Source organism: Narcine bancroftii, chromosome 8 (genome assembly GCF_036971445.1).
Source record: "Narcine bancroftii isolate sNarBan1 chromosome 8, sNarBan1.hap1, whole genome shotgun sequence".
NCBI classification, from domain to species: Eukaryota; Metazoa; Chordata; class Chondrichthyes; order Torpediniformes; family Narcinidae; genus Narcine; species Narcine bancroftii.
Window position 1 is genome coordinate 47,325,589 of NC_091476.1, and position 17,610 is coordinate 47,343,198.

General features: G+C 41.6%; 1 protein-coding gene across 1 annotated transcript in view; it reads left to right on the forward strand.

Annotated features, from left to right (window-relative positions):
- Positions 1-2,497: 2,497 nt before the first annotated feature.
- Positions 2,498-17,610, forward strand: part of LOC138741993 (sodium/hydrogen exchanger 2-like) — a 75,102-nt gene continuing 59,989 nt past the window's right edge. The window contains exon 1 of the mRNA XM_069896189.1: positions 2,498-2,624. Coding sequence (XP_069752290.1) covers positions 2,498-2,624 — 127 coding nt within the window. The remainder of the gene's footprint in view (positions 2,625-17,610) is intronic.

The following is a 17,610-nucleotide window of genomic DNA, read 5'->3' on the forward strand; positions in this document are numbered from 1 at the left end:
GTGAGAGGGGCTCTTCCGTGAGCAGGCTAACAGATTAACTCCAACATTCAAACAGCAGTATAAAGTAGAAGGACAGGAGTACAAGGCAGCATGCTTGCGAGGTTCATTCAGGAGCCTAATAGTTGTGGGGAATGACTATCTTTAAGACTGTTGATTCACATTTTCACACCCAAACAGTGAAGTTTTGATCTGATGAATTGCAGGTTAGTGATCCAGCAACCAAGAAGGAATTGGAATAAAAGGAACATAAGAAACAGGGGGAGAAGGAAATTCATCCCTTAATCCTATTTCCTCAATCAATAATAGCTCTTCTTTATATCTTAGCACAATTTTCCTCTCCTTCACAATCTTCTTTCAATTAGCTGAGACAAATCTGGATGACCACCATGAACCACTGCTCCAAACCCAAATGTTACTGAAATATTTTGCTTGAGAAAAATTGTCATTGGCCCATTTCCTTTGGAGTTCTAAAACTATGCACATAATGAGTCAATTAGGTACGATTAAAACAGTGGTTTTCAAACTTTTTCTTTCCACTCGCATGCCACCTTAAGCAATCCCTTAATAATCACAGAGCACCTATGGCATAGGGATTACTTAAAGTGGTGTGTGAGTGGAAAGAAAAAGTTTGAAAACCACTGGTTTGGATGGATGCTTAATTGTCAGCACAGATATACCCACTCACAGTGTTAGGAACATGGAATGTGCTGCCTGCAATAGAATAAGATCTTTTAAGAGATCATTAGGAGCTGAGAAAAATGGAAGGTTATGCAGTAGGGAAATTCTAGGCAGAGTAGGTTGTTAGGTCGACACAGCATTATGGGCTGAAGGGCCTGTAATGTACTGTAGATTTCTCTGTTCTATATAATGGGCATTGACTATTTTCTAAATGGGTGATGTTCAGATATCGGAGGTGCAGAGGGACTTGGGAGTCCTCATGCAAGATTCCCTGAAGGTTTATTTGCTTGTAGAGCCAATAAGGAATATAAATACAACACAGACATTCATCTCGAGAGGAATAGAATGAAAGAAAGAAGTGATGTATGCTTTATCAGGCATTAGTAAGGCTGCATGGAGTATTGTGAGCAGTTTTGGATCCTTATCTTAGTAAGGATTTGTTTGCATTGGAGAGGGTCCAGAGAAGATACACGAGAATGATCCCTGGAATGAAATGGTTATCATATGAGACTGTATTTGCTGGAGTTTGGAAGAATGAGAAGGGGATCCTCATTGAAACCCCATGGAATACTGAAAGGACTGGATAGAAGGGATTGATCGATGATGTCTGGGACCAAAGGGCACGACTTAAGAATACATCATTTGAGAATAGAGATGAGAAATTTCTTTACCCAGAGGGTGGTGAATCAATGGACTTTGTTGCTGCGGAAAGTTATGGAGGCCAAGCCATTGGGTATATTTAAGACAGAGGTAGGTTTTTGATTAGGGCGGGAATCATAAGGAGAAGGCAGGAGAATGGGGTTGAAAAGGATAGTAAATCAGCCATGATAGAATGGCATGGCAGATCTGATGGGCAGAATGGCTTAATTCCACCCCTATGTCTTGTGGTCTTGTATATGATTCCAAAAATATACTCATCTGTGTTTCGAATACATTCAGCGACGGGCTCTGCGCCCATCCCTCCCTCAGGTGGAAAATTCAAAAGGTTCATCAGTCACGAAAAGCTCTGTGCGCCATTGAAATACCACTTTTTTTTTCTTGGTCGAACTGCAGCTCAGAATATTTATCCATTTATCCTTTCATAGCTATCATTATTTTTTTGTCTTGACAGGTGGGGCTCATCTCATGGATACTGTGGGAGTTGGTGGATCTTGCTCCCTGTGTGGAGACAGTGAGTTCTGGTGCATCTGTACAGTGTATGACAATAAACTCGTTATTGATTACCTTTGGGTGAGGACATTTCTGCTGCTGCGCCCTGAAGGGCTGACCTCGAGTTCTGAGGGCATGAGCCAGATTTCAGAGACCCCAGCAGGGGGTTTACATTTGCAGTGGCGGTGCTGCTCCCAGGAGCTAAGTGGAGGAGAGTGAAGGAGGGATCACCTATTTGTGACACACCAGCCCCCCTTCCCCCCTCCCCACACTGCAGAATCCTCACCGCCTTCTTTAATCTTTATTACTGCCGGGAGACAACCTCAGCTAAAAGGCAACACCTTGAGGACCCTGGATCTGGAGCAATTGCAGACGAATGCTCCTTTCAAAGAAAATAGTCAGAGACAATTCAGCTTTAAATACAGAGGCTGGTCTCGCCTCTGCAAAGGAGCCCGGTCTTAAAGAGGGTGCGGTGTGGGTTGGAGGACGCTGTTCACCAGCTCCGCTCATCATGTCCCGCTGCAGTGGCTGGGTCGGCATCTTCTTGCTCGAACTTTTATCACGGACCCCGCTCTTTGCCGAAACTGTGTGGGACCTGAAAGCGCCCGCGCAGAGCAACGGGAGCGGGCAGTGGGACTCGCTCGCGTCCAGCCAGCCGGTCTCCAAAGCCATGCAGCCGGCGGAGAACGAGAGCACAGGCGCGGTCACACTCAAGATCTTCTCCATTGAATATCACCACGTCCAGGTCCCCTTTGAGATCACGCTGTGGATTATGTTAGCATCTCTGGCAAAAATAGGTGAGCGTGTCACATCGTGTGTCACATCGTGTGTGTGTGTGTGTGTGAGAGAGAGAGAGAGAGAGAGAGCACCGGTCCAGGAGAGAACCGCAGGCTCTGTGATGAACGACGTTGACCGTGGCTTTGTGTGCATTGAGGGAAGCTATCAGTTTGAACCTGACTTTGGTCGCATTTGAAGGTTCGGCCTGAGGATGGAAGAAATGAAAATTCTGCTTCTTTTAAGTTGTCTTGGGAAATGGGCGAAGCGGCGCCCACGTTGTTACGGGGATGGTCGCGGATACACGGCGCTGCCCTCAATACATCGGGCGATGGACATGGTCTGCCCCGGACTGCGGGACCCTGCTGTTTCGGAGAACTCCCAAACAGTTTGCCCCGGGGTGGGGGGGGGGAATAAAAACAAGGACGGGGAACGGCCTTTCTATTTCAATCCAGGTTGATTCGTTTTAAGTAGGAGGGACCCCCCCTCCGCCCAACTTGGTGACATGGACCATCAAAATTGGGGAGAACCCGTGTGAAGGGATGCATTGTCTGCTTCCCGCCGGGTCGGGAGAAGGGATGAGCGAGGGAGCGTTGCCGGGGAGGGGATCGTGGACGGGATCATTAGTGCTCAGATCTGCATTTTAACATCCAGCTTTCATCAGGAGAGTTGGCCTTGTCCGTCCGATCTGCGCCCCGCTGGGGCGGTGAGCGTGTACCATTTCCCCCGCAGTCCTGTAGATGGGCTCCGTTTCGTAGGACCAATCCCTTCTGATTGACTAGATGGAGGGGAGCTGCTCCACAACAGAATCGTTTCTGCATAACTGCTGAGTTTGGATGAGTTCAAAGAGCAGCAATTAAACCATCCAATCCGAGATCTGGTTGGCTTTCTGAAAGAGCAGTCCAATCATTTCCCCCCCACCTCCTCCTCTCTTTCCGCAGCATTACTTTTGCTTGGCAGATGTGTATCCTATTGCCCAGGAGTCTTGCAATTTATCCATTGCACACCTTACAAGTCCCAACACTCCACCTTCTGTCGCCCCAATATGAATGTGGCTGTTCCTGTTGGTGATGTGGATGATGCGGATGGAAGATGTTCGCAGTGGATGATGTTAAGGCAGTGCCTTCAGTTATTCACCCTCAGTTCAGCAATTAATCATTTTGTTAAGTATCATCTATCCAGTTGGCAAGTAGTTTATTAGATCCAGATGCCCTTTGTGAAGAGATAGTAATCTGTAGATGGCATGATAGAAATATAAATTAGTGATGAAATTGCGAGTGGATCCTGTTTCTGTCAGCCTTGAGAAATTCTTCATTTAGTACCATCCCAGATGGGACTGGCAAAATCTGATAAATTTCAAAATAATCTTATTATAAATGACATGATCTCTATTTCTTGAAGCTGGGGCCACTGTGCCATACAGCATGCGAGCAGGCCCTATGATCACTGACACTAAGCAACTGATCTGAATGGACACAGCAGCACATTTGAACCTTGGTCAGCTGCAGTGACTTTTAATTTGTTTTTAAATTTTAAAAAATCCGCCATTGTTCCCATGTATTCAAAAGTCTTTCTGCATCCAAATTCTTCATTGTTTTTTTTTGAGATAATTTTAAAAAATTCTTTGATTTTAACTCCTATTTGTCAGATTTGCATGTAGGATTTTTTTGATTAGCTTCCAGCTGGTAAAATATTGACCAACATTGCCCTGAAACTGGGATTAGTTCCTTGCATTCAGCTCATGGTTTTGCATTGTTTAATTTGTTTTGAAAGCAAGAACCAATATTTGAGGGAGGCATCCTGGGAGTTTATTTTACAAAAATTCCCATGCTTTTTTGTGCAAACTGATGTCTTGAATTTTTGCCTCGATCAAAATAAAAATGAAATTCCTACAGCCAGTTTGAAGGTACATAAAAGGCACTGGGAATTTTTTCGTGACTTGCCTGAGGAAAAGCTGAGAAACTCAGCAGTCATGCAGAGCTATTTTTCCTTGTTGGCCTGTGCAGCTCCCCCTGCCCCCTTTCTCTTCTGCTCTTGCACCACCCTCCCCAGGTGCTTGCCTGTTTCTATTTATACCCAACGAAGGGGTCAGGCCCAAAATGTTGCTTATCTTTTAGTTCATATAGATGCTGCGTGGCTTGATGATTTTCTCCAGCACATTTGTGTATTGCATTCGACCCCCAGAATCTGCAGACTTTCTTATTTAACTATGGAAGCTCCTGAACTCTGAGTGGTGCAATGTAAATGTCTTTCTCTGCTCTTGTGAGCACTTCCACTTCTGCTAAGGCAGGACACAGCAGTTAATTGGACTGATACCCTTTGCCTCCACATTAAACATCCACTCCACTCCAAGCCTTTACACTTATGACATCACTGACAGGATGGACTGCATTCAATTTTCCATTGACTCCTTCAGCCACAACTCATAAACCTTGGTCGACCAGTATGTACCAGGACAAGGGCGTCTGAGCCATGGGAACACCTTTGATTCACTGACCTGGGTTCTTCCTTGGTCAGTGTGCAGCTCTTGGAATTTCCTACTTAATTGCATCTCCCAAATGATCTGCAGTGTTTCGAAATCAGCTGCTGATATCACTTTATCGGATGACTGGATCTCATCACTGCTGATTTTTGTCTGCATCGCCCAAATTCCAAGAAACAATTGGAAAAGAACATTTTAAACCCCTTCACTAGATATTGAGATCTGTTCATTGCATAGCTATTGTACAATCACCATTGTACAATGAATTCCAGTCAGTATCCCAATTAGAGAATTAAATGATGACCATGTAGCATGTTGTAATCCTTATCTAATTTGCATTGAAGTACTATTGTAGCACCACATACTACAGCCAGAAAACACTCAGCATTACAAGTGGATCACTTCCCTGTGTCCGAAGTTGGTGTGGCGGAGAATGTTATTGAATAGCAGGGGGAGTGATTTGTGATTTGGTGTAGATGTTCAGTTGCTGGTAGATAAAATTGTCATTTTTTTTTCCTCATTGGATTGGGATTTTTTTTTTTTACTGCCTGCTCATTGAAAGCACAGAATTTTGAACATATTACAATAATGAGTTTATGATGTATGTGGCACACTGTACATATGCATCAAAATTCTTATTTGTTGGAGCCAAATATATACTTTTTTTAAAAAAAAAAGTAAACTACAAAATCAACTAAAGAGTATACAGATACTCCATGATTTATGACCATAATTTGGACCAAAGGATCAGCCGTATCTTGAAATGGACGCAAGTTGGAATTTTGCCCGCACATGTGGTGTACGGAAGTCATAAAACAAACTTTCAAATAATTTTATAATCATAATTTGAAGATAACAACTTCAAGCTTCCTGAATTTGTCAATCAACTTTGGTGAATCTTTTTGCATCCTGGTCCATGCTTGTTAGTCGGGTTCCTGCGGTCAGTTGGTTGGGTGTGGCCATCTTGATTCCTGCACGCGTGTGCGAGTCTTAAGTGCCCTAACGATATCGAATTTGTGCCCTTAACTCATGTGCATGCACCAACTGAACTCCAATTTGTGAACCCACCGCGCATGCGCCAAACAGGAATCAAGATGGCTGCACCCAGCCTATGGACTCTGGGATGTCAACTTGCCTTGTAATTTCCCATTGACTCCTTCAGCAATGACTCTTAAATCCTGGGTCGATCAGTATGTATAAGGACAAAGGCACCTGAGCCATGGGAACACCTTTGATTCACTGACCTGGGTTTTTCCTTCAACTGTGTGCAGCTCTTGGAATTTTATTTTGGCTTTAACATGCTATGTATCCCTGTTATAGTTTGCCAAATATAACGTAAACTGTGTAAATTTTATATTTTTTCTTTGAAAATTAAAAAAAAATCAGTCATAATGTGCAGATTGACATGTCGCAAATCAGGGAGTACCTGTAATTCTATTTGCAGAAGCAAGGATAGTCTCTCTCATTTTAATCTTCTGCCTCAATTCACAGTTTCTCCAAAGCCATGAGTATGATATGGGGCAGCGGATTTAGGTCCGTTAAATGCTACACCTTAGCCCGATTTCCAATTTCTAAGTAGTGGCATGTGCTATGAAATCACTCTCTGCAACTACAGACATAAAGGCACAGAATCTACAAATGATTCACAAGTATCCAATCAGTGACCCAGTCCACCACTGACAAGCTCAACCACTTTAATGTCAATTATCTCAAATTTGAGATGCATCCTGTAACTTAACATTGTTGGGGTATTTAAAAAAAAAAACTCACTGCAAAGATTCATTTGAGCTTTCTGCATTCTTGCAGCTTCTCATTTCTCTAATGCATGGGAGTAAATGTTTAATTGTACAGGTGGGTATAAAGTATTCTGCAGCAAGATAAAGCCCTTTTTGGATTGCACTTTAGCGCTATGAGCAGTTTTGACTGGTACATCTTGATCGATGAGCATGGGGTGCAAGAGATTTTTTGGGTTACAGGTGAGATTATGCAATCAAGTGCTTTTTCCCAAGAGCAGAAGGGGGAGATGAACCGAATTTTGCGAGATAATAAACCAAGCATAGAGGGGAGAGTGTGAAAGCGTCTGCCCTACACTGTGGATTCAAAGACCTGGGACCATATATTTATAGCTGGGCCTTTCAGCAGAGGTCTCAAGAGGAGTAGAAAACACAAACTGCAATTGATGCTGGATCATTTCTTAATTTGGATCCAATGCTGATAGACTTTTACTAAATAAACAATATCAGGAATATTGGGGAAAATTCAAGTTGGGTGCCTAAAACTGGAGGTCACAATTTGAGGATGAGAAGGGAGAAACTGGAAGATCTAAGGGGCATGTTTTCCCACCCAGAGGGTGGTGCATTATCTGCATCTCCATGTGCCCTAGAAAAGCAGCTAACATACCGAAGGACCCATCCTACCTCAGACACATTCTCTTCTCCCTTCTTCCCCCACTGGGGAGAAGGCTTAAGAATGTGAAAGCACACACCAACATCTTAGAGTTTCTGCCCCACAGCCATCAGGTTCATGAATGAACCCCAGAACAGTGCTCTCGTGCTACCCTGCTTAGTGCTCATTGATCTTTTGTTTCATTGATATCCAAAACTTTGTAAATTGTGCTCTTTACATGTCTGTACATAATGTTAGAGATAATCTGTCCAAGTCTGCTTGAAGAAGAATCCTTAATTGAACACAAGGAGACTCTCTATGCAGATGATCTCCTACTTTACATTTTTAATCCAACCACCGCCCGCCCCCATATGATATCATTGCTATCACAGTTTAGTCAATTCTCAGGTTATAATTGAATGGGCATAAAAGTGAACTTCTTCCATTTTTCTGCAGCAGTGTGTGGAAATTCTCCTTTTAAGGTTGTTAAAAATCTATTTACTTGGTATTACAATTACAAAGAATTATAAGCATCTTTTTAAGAAGAATTATCTAGCTCTGCTTAAACAAGTGAAACATTCCCCGACCCAATGGTCATCTTTGTCTACAACTCTAGTTGGCCATATAAATTCTATAACAATGAATATTTTGCCTAGACTTTTATCTGTTTTAATCTGTTCCAATATTTGTTCCTAAATCGATTTTGATTTGCTTGACTTGGTCATATCATCTTGCATATGGAAGGATAAGCATCCTCGCCTTAATTAAGTTCTTCTACAGAGATCTAAGTTCATGGAATGGCTCTACCTAACTTTAGATTTTACTATTGGACAGTCAATAGACGAAGTCTTACCTATTGGTTCCTTCTTTCATAATAATTTTGACTGGCCATTATGGGTATCAATGGAGTTGAATTCCCCCAAAATATTTCTAATTCAGTGCTTCTGGGCTCTTCCATTCTCAACTAAATTAATAGATAATCCAATTGCTAAATATTCTATGAGAATTTGGGCACAGTTTAGAAAACATTTTGCGTTTCATAATTTTTCTCTCTCATGTTGATTCGTATCCAATCATTTTTTTCAACCCTCTTTTCATGAAGACATTTTTCAGAGATGGTATAAAGAGGGTAATCATAACTTTAAGCATCTGTTCATTGATGGATATTTTACATCATTTGAAAGATTACTGCTAAAGTTAACCTTCCCCAATCTGTAAACTTTAGATATTTGCAAGTCTGGCATTTTCTTGAATCTCGTTTTTAATTTTCTCAGAGAGATTCGATCAAATTTTGTAGATGAGTTTTTTGTAAGCTTACTGGCTTCTTGTAAAGGTTTAACATCTATTATTTACAAGAAATTGTTATGTTTAAATCAGACTTCGTTAGTTAAAATCAAAAATACTTGGGGACAGGATTTAAATTTGACTAGATTGGATTTGGATTGGGACACAATTCTTAAATTGGTTAATAGCTCTTCACGTGCTTGATGTGGTCTATTACAATTCAAAGCGATACATAGGGCACATTTGTCTAAGAATAAATTGCCTGGCTTTTATTCCAATATGACTCTCTGGTGTGACAGGTGTAAGAGCGGAGAAGAATCATTAATTCATATGTTCTGGACTCGTCCTAGCATAGAAAAATACTGGAGAGAGGATTCCATACTTTATCAACATTTTTCAATATAGATTTAACACTGAACCTTTTGGTGGCCCTCTTTGGCACAACGGGAGGGGATGATTCTTCTTTATATCTGGTTTAGAGTCATTCTATCTCTTTTTCCTCTCTTTTGGCGAGGCGTGCGATTTTACTTAAATGGAAGGATGCTTCCCCACCTACTCATGATCAGTGGCTGTGTGACATCATGTCCTGTTTGAACATGGAAAAGATTAGTTATTCAATTAATAATTCAGAAGTTATGGAGGTCATTTATGACTCACTGTCTTACTTTATAACTTTACTCCAATGTAATTAAATTGACGTATCTCTTCCATGTTTTTTTTAAATCTTTTTTTCTTTTAATACTATTCATATACAACTTCTGGCAACATGGTTAGATAAGGGGTTTGAGTTTTTCTCCTTTACTATTTTCTTCTTTCCTTTTTTGCATTATTGGAGTTTTATTCTAAAAAGAAAAAAAGAATCCTTGGCTCCATAGAACATTATAGCAGAGAAAACAAGCCCTTCGCCTCTATTCTCTGCCAAACTATCATTCTGCCTAGCCCCACTAACCTGCACGCATTCAATATCCCTCCTATCCATGTACTTGTCCCAAATTTTTTATAAATGTCAAAATTGAGCATACATTCATCACTTCAGCTGATAGCTGTTCCATACTCTCACCATTCTCTGTGTGAAGAAATTTCCCTGAAAGTTTCCTCTAAAATTCTCCCCTTTTACCATCAACCCATGACCTCTGGTTTGTATCATGCTTGACCTCTGTGGAAAAAGCCTACCTGCATTTACTGTATCTATTCCCCTCATAATTTTGTATACTTCTATCAAATCTTCCCTCATTCTTCCACGCTCCAGAGAATAACAGTCCTAACCTGTTTAACCTTTCCCTGTAACTTAATTCTTCAAGAACCAGCAACATCATAATAAATCTTCTCTGCACTCACTGCACTAGGTATTTTGTGACAAGTAAACAAATTTAAACAAGAGGAAGTGGTGGAGTTAGGAAAAAATTATAATGTTTAAAAAGAATTTGGACAGATACCTGGGTAGGAGAGGAGTTGAAGGATATCTGTGTCTAAGGCAGTCAAAGAGGATCCTCAGAATCCAAATTTATGGTCATGAAATTTGGTGTTTTGCAGCAGTACCATTGTGCAAACATTCTTTGACTTGGCTTCGCGGACGAAGGTTTATGGAGGGGTAATGTCCACGTAACCATCTTACAACATTACTATTTAAAAAAAAAATTATAATAATAATAATAGTGGACGAAAAGTAAGGCAGGGTCTTTGGTTCATTGATCATTCAGGAATCTGATGACAGTGGGGAGAAACTGTCCTCGTGCTGCTGAGTGCTCGTCTTTAGGCTCCTGTATCTTTTCCCTGATGGTAGCAGAGTGAAGTGGGCATGGCCTGGGTGGTGGGGGTCTTTGAGGATAGAGGCTGCTTTTTTAAGACACAGTCTTGTGTAGATGTCCTCGATGGGCATTTGGAGTAGTCAGCATGGTTTTCTACATGGTAGATCACACCTAACAAATCTTAGAGTTTTTCAAGGAGGTTACTAAAAAGGTTGATGAGGGGAAGGTGGTGGATGTTGTTTATTTTGACATTAGTAAGGCTTTTGATAAGACTCCTCATAAGAGGTTAGTAAGTAAGGTGGAAGCATTAGATATTAATGTAATAGTGAAATGGATTTAACAATGGTTGGATGGGAGATGCCAGAGAGTAATGGTGGAAAATTGTTGGTCAAATTGGAGGCAGGTGATGAGTGGAGTGCCTCAGGGATCGGTGCTGGGTCCACTGTTGTTTGTCATATATTAATGATCTAGATGATAAGATGGCAAATTGGATTAGTAAACTGGCAGATGATGAAGGTTAGTGGTGGTGTGGATAGTGAGGAAGATTATCAAAGTTTACAGGGTGATATAGGACAGTTAGAAGAGTGGGCTGAAAGATGGCTGATGGAGCTTAATACTGATAAATGTGAGGTGCTACATTTTGAGAGGACTAATCAAAATAGGACATGCATGTTAAATGGTGGACAATTGAGGAGTGCAGTGGAACAAAGGGATTTAAGAATCATGGTTCATCATTCTCTGAAAGTTGAATCACATGTGGATAGGGTGGTGAAGAAGGCATTTGGTATGTTGCCTTTCATAAATCAAAGTATTGAATACAGGAGTTGGGATGTTGTGTTGAAATTGTATAAGGCATTGGTGAATCCAAATTTGGAATATTGTGTGCAGTTTTGGTCACCGAATTCTTCTTTGGCTTGGCTTCATGGACGAAGATTTATGGAGGGGTAATGTCCACGTCAGCTGCAGGATCGTTTGTGGCTGACAAGTCCGATGCGGGACAGGCAGACACGGTTGCAGCGGTTGCAAGGGAAAATTGGTTGGTTGGGGTTGAGTGTTGGGTTTTTCCTCCTTTGTCTTTTGTCAGTGAGGTGGGCTCTGCGGTCTTCTTCAAAGGAGGTTGCTGCCCGCCGAACTGTGAGGCGCCAAGATGCACGGTTTGAAGCGATATCAGCCCACTGGCGGTGGTCAATGTGGCAGGCACCAAGAGATTTATTTAGGCAGTCCTTGTACCTCTTCTTTGGTGCACCTCTGTCACGGTGGCCAGTGGAGAGCTCGCCATATAACATTATCTGAAGGTGGTACACGAAACCATTGAGGACCCCTTCCACCCTGCCCACAGGATCTTTCAGCTGCTCTCACTGGGGAAGAGATACAAGAGTATCAGCCAGCACCACCATGTTGAGGAACAGCTTCTTCCCACGGGCGGTGAGAATGCTGAACGACCAAAGGATCTGCTCTCATTAACCATCTGAGACTTTCATTTCTACAAAGCAATATTTATTTATTTTTCTAGATATATTGCTTGTCCTGCATATGTATTTGTCTGTGTATGTAGTTGTGTGTCTGCATGTTTTTTTGCACCAAGGACTGGAGAGCGCTGTTTCATCAGGTTGTACTTGTACAATCAAATGACAATAAACCTGACTTGACAGGGATCTCCAGGTATTAGTGGGGATGACACCTTTTTTCAAGGAGGCTTTGAACACAACCTTGAATCCTTTTACTCTGTTCAGTTGGCAATCTTTTCCCATGGCAGAGCTCAGAGTGTAGATTTCTGAAGGCTGATGTCAGTCATGTACATAACGTTGGCTCATACCATAGCTGAGTAAGTAGGGTCTCATTTCCATTGCTGGGAGAGGTTCCCTTGTCCTTCCTGTGAATTTGGACAATTTTCCTGCAACTGCATTTGGTGATATTTTTACATTGCTTTGCGATACTTGCAGGAAACCACCCAGGTTTAAGAACCTTCTAGCAGACTACACGTTTTGCTGCTGGGTCTGAGGTCTTGAACTGTAATCAATCAATGGTTGAGCAACTCTCAAAATGCCGATAAGAAGGAAGTTGTAGGATTTAGATTCAGGCTGGGTTGAAAACTGTGCTGTATTTCTAAGACAGCATAGACTGGAGCAGAGTATTGACTGTTTTGGAAGACTGGGAATTTGCAAGAAGTGGAAGGAAATTGACATAGAATCAATACAGGAGTTGATCAAGGTGAATAGACATGTTGGGCTTTTACATTTATGATGAAATCCTGTTAGAAGTGTTGATAGTCACACAGGCACCATTAGGTACAGCTTGAATGTGGAATCTGACTTCAGGCTTAGAACCATAGAATGCTACAGCACAGAAAACAGGTCATTCGGCCCTTCTAGTCTGTGCTGACCATTATTCCCGTTGACCTGTTCCCATTCTCTAATCCTCCAGACCTCTCCCATCCATTTATCTATCCAATTTATTTATAAAACTTCACACCAGATGGCAGATTATTCCACACTCCCTCCACTATCTGAATGAAGAACTTTCCCCTAATGTTCCTCCTAAACATTTCCCCTTTCAGCTTAAAACTATTATGACCTCTCGTATTTATCTCACTCAAAGACCCTATTTGCATCCACTCTATCTATACCTTTCATAATCTTGTAAACCTCTTTCTTAGGGTGAAGAAAAATAAGGGGAAATTTGATGAAGTCCTATCCTGTTTAATCTTTCCCTGTAACTCAATCCCTGAAGACCAGGCAACATCCTAGTAAATCTTCTCTGCACTCTGAACAGAATTGCACACAATATTCTAAATTTGGCCTCACCAATGTCTTAAACAACTACAACATAGCATCCCAACTCCTATACTCAATTCTTTGATGTATAAAGGTTAAGATGCCAAAAGCTTTCTTTACAACCCTGTCCACCTGCTGATGCCATCTTCAGGGAACAATGTATTTGTATTCCCAGATCTCTTTGTTCCTCTATATTCCTCAGTGCCCTACCATTTACTGTATATGTGCTACCTTGGTTTGCCCTTCCAAAATGCAACACCTCCCACTTGTCTGCATTAAACTCAATCTACCATTTTTTGTCCCATTCTCCCATTTGGTCCAGATCCCTCTGCAAGCTTTTAAAATCTTCCTTGTTGTCCACATGCCTCCAATCTTTATGTCATCAGAAAACTTGCTGATCTTATTTACCATATTATCATCCAGATCATTGATATAGACATCATTGGTCCCAACACAGATCCATGAGGCACACCACTAGTCACAGGCCTCCAGTCTGAGAAGCAACCATCTCTGTCTTCTCCCATTGAGCCAATTTTGAATCCAGTTTACAACCTCTCCATGGATACCTAGTGTCTTAATCTTCTGAACTAACCTCCCATGAGGGGCCTTGTCAAAGTCTTTATTAAAGTCCATACACACAACATCCACAACCTTTTCTTCATCTTGGCAATCTCTCTACAAGATTCATTAAGCACTACCTACCACACAAAGCTGTGCTGACAGTTCTTACTCAGCCCATGGCCTTTTGTATATCCTATCTCTCAGAACTCCTCCCAATAATTTACCTACTACTGACATCAGGCTCACTGGCCTATAATTACCTGGTTTATTTTTGGAGCCTTTTTAGCCTTTTTTTTAAACAAAGGGACAACATGAGCTACCCTCCAATCCTCTGGCATCTTGTCTGTGGCTAAGGACATTTTGAATGTATCTGCCAGGGCTCCTGCAATTTCTACACTAGTGTCCCTCAAGGTCCAAGGGAATATCATATCCAGCTTCCTGATAATGCTGCACAGATGGAAAAGGAATAAATTGTGAAGGGACATTGTGTTCAATATATGAGCTGGAGAATTCAAACCAGGCCAATCCCACCTCCAGCGTCAGGTAAATGTAGCTCCAGCAACTTGCAGGGGGCTCCTCTGCAATGAGAACTAAAATAACCATCAAGATTCAAAACTCTGATTTATGTCAAGGAGCCTTTGGAAATTGACATAGTGGTAAATGGACAGGTGGCTAAGGATTTTAAAGTCACCAGATATCATACAGAATTTAAATATTGGTTGCTAGACTCCATTAAACGTGACATTAAAATTACAGGGTTTATTATGAGGCATACAGATATTGGAGAATTCAGGGAATGAATTTATAATACACATTGTACAATGCATTAAAATTTTTACTTGCTGCTGTATAGGTACTTGTTTGGGGGTGGAGAGGAATCTAAAAGCAACTACAATGGTGAACTTAATTGAAATAAGAGACAAATTAAAAAAAAAAGTCAAGAATATGTATTCAAAGATAAATTTAAAAAGCAGTTTAAGGCATTGATGGTGTTGTGTCAAGATACCTTATTGGCAGATCTGAAATGGCAACATGCACATGTCTCTACAGGGAAGAGGGAACCCAAGGATGATGAATCTAGTATTGGAGTAAAAACACAAAATGATGGAGAACCTCAGAAGGTCAAACAGGTATTGATGAAGGGTCAAGCCCGAAACGACATTTTGCTGCATAAAGGAGACTGTCTGACCTGCTGAACTTCTCCCGCAATTTGTCTTTTAACTTCAACCAGATTTCTGTGGTTTACTTCAATCTAGTATTGGGAGATTATTAGAGTCTGCAAATGAAGATGGAGATCCTTTAAAGATGAGATTTGAATGAAAAAATGGATGATACTTGTATGGATATAAAATGCTGTTAGTTAAAATTGAATGCAAAGTATGAACTTAGTTAGGCAATTGGATTAGAGGCTAGAGATGTAGCAGCAGGAATGTCTCTTTGCTCCTTCAAGTCCGTGAACATGTGTTGCAACCAGTGGTATAAACTTGCAGAAATTCCGATCCACAAGTCAGTGGAACTTAAATGAGTAAGAGTAGAGTGAATAAATCCAGAAGTTGCCACGTGTGGCCTCACTCAACAATAAATTTAATAATTTCTGGAGATAAGTACAGTAAAACCGCAAGAATCTAGAATTCAAGCAATTAGCAGCCTCAAGCAACCGGCCAAAAAAACTAATAAAATAAATATATATGCAAGTCTAAAATTGTAAGTGTCCCCTGAAATAATGTATAAACCTTTGGTGAAGACGGGAGTAAATAGTCAGCCAGCCGAGTGCCTTGGCTGTGTTTGCTCATAGTAGCTGTTTGAATAAAGTTGTGTGAAACAGCAATGGCGTCACCCAGGATGAAGAGCTGGTTGATGCTGCTCACCATTGGGGTGCTTTGCAAGGATAGATTAGAGGGTTTATCTAGAGAAGTACTCTGGGTAGAATTAAGGAGTGGGAAAGAAACGGTAACACTTCTGGGGGGGGGGGGGCGCGTATTATAGACCACCTAATGTGGAGAGGGAACTGGAGGAACAAAGTTGTAAGGAAATAGCAGATATTTGTAGTAAGCACTGGGTTGTGATTGTGGGAGATTTTAACTTTACACACATTGACTGGGATGCCCATACTATAAATGGGCTGAATGGTTTGGAATTCATTAAATGTGTGCATGAGAGTTTTCTATATCCATATAGAGGTACTAACTAGAGAAGGGGCAGTGTTGGATCTGCTATTAGGAAATGCGATAAGTCAGGTGATGGAGGTGTGTGCTGGGGAGCACTTTTGGTTTAGTGATCACAATATTATTGGTTTCAAAATAATTATGGAGCAAGATAGGTCTGGAGCCAGGATTGAGCTTTTTGATTAGAGAAAGGCTAATTTTGAGGCTATGAGAATGGATTTGGAAGGTGTAGATGAGGATAAATTGTTTTATGGGAAGGATGTAGAAGGAAAATGGAATGCATTCAAAGGTGAAATTTTAAGGGTACAGAGACTATATGTTCCTGTTAGGATGAAAGGGCAGGTTAGAAGTATTAGGGAGCCTTGGTTTTCAAAGCACTATTGAAATATGGTTTTTTTTAAAAAAAGGGAGGTGTACAAAAAGTATAGACCACATGAAGTAAATGAGGTATTAGAGGAATATAAAATGAATCTTAAGAAGGAAATTAGAAAGGCTAAGAGGAGATATGAGGTTGCTTTGTCAGGTAAGGTAACAATAAATGCCAAAGGTTTCTACAGATATATTAGGAGCAAAAGGATAGTGAGGGATAAAAATGAGAATGAGAGTGTGGAGCCAAAGGAAATGGGGTAAATTTTGAACAGTGTTTTTTCTTCAGTATTTACTAGGAAGAAAGATATTGATCTGTGTAAAGTAAGGGAAATAAGTAGGGAAGTTATGGAAATGATGATTAAAGAAGAGGAAGTACCTAATACACCTGCATTAAGAATAAGTTTCTCTTGTGTCTTGGTGTGAGCGTGCAGGCGCCTCAGATTGAAGAGACTGCCATCCGTGCGGTACCGGATGTAAACAGCGTCTTCATTGTTGGGGTCTTTCGTGGCTTGGTTCAGCATCATGCTGAAGAAGATTGAAAAGAGGGTTGGTGCGAGAACACAGCCTTGCTTCACGCCATTGTTAATGGAGAAGGGTTCAGAGAGCTCATTGTCCGTGAACTACTCTTTGCAGACGATGCCGCTTTAGTTGCCCATTCAGAGCCAGCTCTTCAGCGCTTGACGTCCTGCTTTGCGGAAACTGCCAAAATGTTTGGCCTGGAAGTCAGCCTGAAGAAAACTGAGGTCCTCCATCAGCCAGCTCCCCACCATGACTACCAGCCCCCCCACATCTCCATCGGGCACACAAAACTCAAAACGGTCAACCAGTTTACCTATCTCAGCTGCACCATTTCATCAGATGCAAGGATCGACAATGAGATAGACAACAGACTCGCCAAGGCAAATAGCGCCTTTGGAAGACTACACAAAAGAGTCTGGAAAAACAACCAACTGAAAAACCTCACAAAGATAAGCGTATACAGAGCCGTTGTCATACCCACACTCCTGTTCGGCTCCGAATCATGGGTCCTCTACTGGCATCACCTAAGGCTCCTAGAACGCTTCCACCAGCGTTGTGTCTGCTCCATCCTCAACATCCATTGGAGCGCTTTCATCCCTAACGTCGAAGTACTCGAGATGGCAGAGGTCGACAGCATCGAGTCCACGCTGCTGAAGATCCAGCTGCGCTGGGTGGGTCACGTCTCCAGAATGGAGGACCATCGCCTTCCCAAGATCGTGTTA